Below are 5,529 nucleotides of genomic sequence, written 5' to 3'. Positions count from 1 at the left end.
CTCAGCCGAGTTTTTGCTGGTTCTTCTCAGTAGGAACGGCATTCCGAACCAGTGGTAAATTATTTTGACTATTCAAAAGCACTTGTAAAAGTTAACTTGAATAAAAATATTATATTCTTTGATATCCCAAAATATTTAAGTTACCTACTTATGTGACGGTCATAAGTTTTTATAACTTGGTAAGTAGGTATCTACCTAATATTTTTTCTTTGGAAATATTGATATAAGTAAACAGGTACAGATGCAATTGTTTCGGAATAAAAACGACGGACGGATAGTGACGAAACTATTTTGTTTTTTTTTTTTTAATAATGAAACCCTAAGTAGAATTACATTGAAACAATATACATATGAACAACCTTTTAAAATGCCGTAAGGAGCTTAATATGTATGAGTATTTAAAAGTAAAATAAAAGTCCCTATTCAAAATAGAAGCATTTAAAACTATGGGTAGAAATAATTTTAATATTTTATAGAGTTTTAACAAATGTAAGCAGCATTTACAATTTCACAGCAACCATTGTGCAAATGTATTCAAATTCGTAGACTTCTGTATTAAGTATACCTCTACCAACTTTATTTCAAACAAAGAAATTAAGTATTCCCTATTAAAATGAAGTGAAACATTATTTATGTAAAGTGGAAATGGGAAAGATTTTCCTAACATTTGTATATTTAAATACCTACTTACCTAGTACCTAGTCTGTTTTTTATAAAAAACCTCTACGGTTATACACTGTGCACTGAACTTTAGTATACTTACAACAAAAAGTTTAGAATACCTTCTTGGTACCTATTAGAGTAAGAAATCTAAGGATCTGCCCAGAAATATGTAAGTAGTTGCAACTTGCAACCCTTGCAATGTAGTGGTATTTTACAGAAAATACCTATTTTGTAGGATGGAGATAAGTTTTTACCTAAATTTTTTTTAAGTAAAAGGTAATTTTTTGCACTTTAAAATAATAGTTAAATAATAAAGTGAAATAAGTAATTTTATTTTTTCACGTAATAAATTAGGGTATTTCCATAAACCTATTAGTACTTTAAATATTTTAGTAAGTATAATTTAGAAGGAATTCCTATAGAAACTAGGGTACTTTACACGATAGTTAACAGGGTAACACCAAAACTAAAGTGGAAAAACTGCCGTGCGGCGTTGCCAAACCGCGCGCCAGCCGCCCGGGTCGCTCTATCACGTGCGTGGCCAACAAAGTCCCATGCGCAGTGTAGGACGCCATCTTGGATTGGCTACGCGTCCATTCAACCGATCAGTCGCCATTCACGCCAGGCGCCAACTGGAAAGATAAACCATAAAACAAGTCTTTAATCATCAATTTTATTATAGTATGGAGGAAAATACAGACAAGTTCGACTTGGAATTCGACACGGAAAAGTTCATAGAGGAAATAAAGAATAGACCGGCGATATGGGACAGTGAGTCGCCGGAATACGCCAATCGTGAGATGAAGAAGAAGGCTTGGGAAGACGTCATCAATATTTTTGGCGGGGAAAACTTATCCTCCTCTCAACGGAGGATTATGCGTGAGTTATTAATAATACTTAATACCTAACTACCTATTTTTAATTAAGATTATTGTTAGTTTTTCAAGTTGTAAGTAATTATAGGTACTTACTAGATAATATTTTGTTTATGTAATTTTGTATGTATATGTGTATCTCTCTCACACACAAACTTATACTTTTTCTCTCTATAATCTTTGTGGAATATTACTTTGCCTCCGTTGTCCGTCCGTCGCGTTTGTCTGTCTGTCAGTGGGTTGTATCTCATTAACCGTAATAAGTAGACAGCCAATTTAGAAGTTTTGAACTACCACATATTCGTCGGAGTCGTACCTGGGATCTACCACCTATAAAATCACACTGCTTACCACTGCACCAGGGGTTGATTCTAATAAAATCAATAATAACAACAATCATAAACAGAAATAACCTAGTGTTATTAAATACTAAATAGCTCTTTAAAAATGTGCTTGTATTCCAGAAATCACTATGCGAAGGAAATGGAAAGGTCTCCGAGGTTGTTTCACCAGAGAGCTCAGAAGACAAGAGAACCTGAGAGTCAGCGGCGACCCGGGGGCCAGGAAATCTGAATACACTCACTTCAAGCAACTGTTGTTCCTGCGAAATGTCGTCACCACTAAAACATCTACTTCTGAAAACGATGAATACTTGCAATACGAAGTACCCATAGCCACAACCGTCAAGAAGGAAAATCCAATCGATAAAGAATATAACTCTGAAGATAATGAACCAGAATTCCTAGAAGAGACCAGCAGCGAATACAGTAAAATGGACGAAGCGAACGTTGAATTTCTTGATAAAGACCCCCTAAGGGATGTTAAGCGTCTTAAACTGAAGAAACCCAGGATTGACGCCAAGACGGAAGATGAGGATTTGCTGTTCCTTCTGTCGATGTTGAAAACTTTGCAGCGCGTACCTTTCAGAAAGAAAATGGCGACCAAAATTAAGCTAATGGCTGTGCTTGACGAGGCCACAAGAGATCTTGAAGATTAGAAAATAAAGTTTATTGTATTATTAGATGATTCTTACAGTTTTTCCGCATGGATTTAGGTTTCTTAAGAATCCCGTGGAAAGATTCTCCGGGATAAAAAGTAGATTCCGTCAAATTGGTGTAGAGGATCGACCGTGAAAAGTTATAGACACGCAGACAGGTTGCAATATGATATTAGTATAAATTGTATGGTATTGTAATGTTGTAATTGTATTGTATAGTTTAACTGTTAAATTAAACTTATTTCGCTAATTATAAAACGATTTTCCTTTAACTTTTAATTCCTTCCCATCCCAAAATCACCCACGTGCCTAAAGAAGTTTTCAACAAAGTAAGTTTAAGTTTGGAAAAGGAATAAAGAGCAGTGTATTTCAGCTGCAATGCAGCCCAGTTGTTTGATTAAGGTCCAGTACATGTTCTCAATGCGAAATGTTGCTTGTGGCACAGTTTAAATAGAGATACAGAAGTCCGACGCCTTTGATCTCATGGTAGGTAAATAAGGACCACGAGTCCTTCAACATAGGGTCTTAACTACGTAAGGCAGTTCGGGTCGCTTCTTCATCCCACACCAGAATTGCTCTGTCTAAACGGCTTCGTCGAACCTCTGTAAGTAATCCATCCATATCCATACTAATATTATAAATGTGTCTGTCTGCCTGTCTGCCTGCTAGCTTTTTTTTTTTATTCACTATAGGTATGCGCTTGACCACAATCACGCCTGATGGAAAGTGATGATGTGGTCTAAGATGGGACGCGTTTACCTAGAAGGTGCCTATTCACTCTTGTTTTAAAGATACCCGGCTTTTCACGGCCCAGCAGTTTAACCAATTTTGATGAAATCTGGAACAGAGGTAGCTTGCATCCCGGAAACTGACATAGACTTTTATTCCGGAAAATCGTAGAGTTCCTACGGGATTTCTAAAAAACCTAAATCCACGCGGATGAAGTCGCGGGCATCATCTAGTATCTCATACATACTGTGTGCTTGTGGTAGGGTTCGGACTTGCAGCACAAAGCGAATCAAATATGCAGCAGAAAGAGTGTACTGCGGGGTAACTCGCTTAGTTTAATGTTGATTTATGACTCTTTTACTGTATTTTACTTTTCCGACGGCAAAAGAAACTACTCACTTAACAAAGCCCCAAGGTAGACTTGATAAAAATGGTCATTTTAAGGCCCTGCGTAGACGAGGGACTTATTAATAGCTAGTCCGCGGAGGACCAATGTCTGTGTTTCACCATACAATTAGCACAGAGTAGAGATTTGATATTACATACAGAGGTTCGACGAAGCCATCTCACGAATTACTTTATTTCATGTAGCACAGCTTGTGACACTTATGATATGTCAAGACTCGACCACGGTTTGGAAAGCAGCTTTTATTGAGAAGAGCAAGAAACATCAGTTGCAAAATGCACTTATTAAAAGTCCTATGCATAAGCAAAATAACTATTTGACAAAGGAACTCTATCTTAAGCGTGATCTGCACTTGCTCAGTTTGCATTGATATACATATAACTATTAGTTATCTAGGTGGTCCCATAAAGAGTCATTAATAGTGCATCGCTTGAAGGAGACTTGGTGTTGATAAAGTTTCATTTCTACATGATGTTCAGGCGACCGCTGTGCGTAAAAAAATGGCAGTAGTACGCCAAACGTGGTACGAAATTGCTTGTGTATTATCTCGGCACGTAAATAATGAGTGTAAGCGAGTGTCCTTTATTATTTCCGTGTTGCGCCTAATTGCGCGCTGGCCCCTATTCATCTGCGGACGGCGCGCGTGGACCGAGTTTTAGACTGAGCGGTTTTCCTGGCGACAAGGCCATCTGTACGGGGGTATGGGCCTCGAGGCTTGGCCTCCTAATACCCGGGTGAGGCGCAGGGTAACTCAGTGGTGTAACCCTGGTGGAGATCTTTTAGCAGGGATTTCGCCGGCTAGGGACCGCCATCTTAGTTTATGGCCCTAGTGGGCTTATTGTACATCCGTTTGCTCTCTGCGCGCGGCGGTGCGATCGTTGATGTTATCAGTCCAAGGCTATCAATCCGAGGCTGGGTTCTTCGTCGAGTGCGGAGACGAGGTTAGGTTCAGTGGATCCCGCGTTTCCTTTCGTAAATTCATCATCAACACCATCATCAACCGATGAACCGTCTCTCTCCAGCGGCTCTCTGCGATACGTTTGATGTGGTCTGTCCACCTCATGGGGAATCTTCCAACGCTGCAATTTCCAGTGCGAGGTCACCGTTCTAGTACCTTGGGACACCTTGGTCGGTTTTTCGAACTATATGCCCCATCCATTGCCATCTCAGCTGCGCAACTATGTCGGTTACTCTGGGTCTCATACGGATTTTATCATTTCTTATTTGATCACGTAGAGACACTCCCAGCATAGTTCTTTCCATCACGCGCTGAGTGATTCTGAGCTTTCTAATGACACCTAGGTTAGTACCAGCAGCATCTTTGTCATTTTAAATTGCTTAAACCGCTTGGCAGCTGCTGGTGCCGAGGAGCAACATTCTACACCACCAATCTAGCTCTAGAATTAACAATACACGTATAATTTGAATAAAATGTGTCCTCTCATCGCTTATCACTTGACGCTCGTCATTAGCCTCACGAAGTCATGACCTTACACGGGCACAACACATTATAAACTAATTAATAGCACGTTTACTGAACCCAGTCTGATACTACAACATACTATAAGTACAGATTATGTACAGTCAGCAACAAAGTTAGGTTTGCATCCGCCAGTACAAGCGACTATGGGCGGATGCAAGCCTAACTTTGTTGCGAACTGTACATTGATAGAACTTGTTTTTTTTTTGGGTTCCGTACCGAAAGAGTGCCAACGAGACCCAACCTTCCACTGTCCATCCGCCCATCAGTCATCTGTCAGCGAACCGTAATAGGTAGAGAGTTAAAATTTTCACAGTATTTTTATTTCCGCTATAACAACAAATAATAAAAAAGTTCAAAATGGAAAATTTAAGTGTTA

General features: G+C 39.2%; 1 protein-coding gene across 1 annotated transcript; it reads left to right on the top strand.

Moving 5' to 3' along the window:
• Nucleotides 1–1,190: 1,190 nt before the first annotated feature.
• LOC123868636 lies at nucleotides 1,191–2,685 on the top strand. Its single transcript, XM_045911167.1, has 2 exons — nucleotides 1,191–1,542; nucleotides 2,003–2,685. Exons 1-2 carry the CDS (start codon nucleotides 1,347–1,349, stop codon nucleotides 2,533–2,535), a joined length of 729 nt encoding a protein of 242 aa, XP_045767123.1. The 5' UTR covers nucleotides 1,191–1,346; the 3' UTR covers nucleotides 2,536–2,685.
• The last annotated feature ends 2,844 nt before the right edge of the window (nucleotides 2,686–5,529 follow it).

The sequence above is a fragment of the Maniola jurtina genome, chromosome 10 (assembly GCF_905333055.1).
Source record: "Maniola jurtina chromosome 10, ilManJurt1.1, whole genome shotgun sequence".
Lineage (NCBI taxonomy): Eukaryota > Metazoa > Arthropoda > Insecta > Lepidoptera > Nymphalidae > Maniola > Maniola jurtina.
Note: the sequence above shows the minus strand (reverse complement) of the source record. Positions and strands in the feature narration are given on the sequence as shown.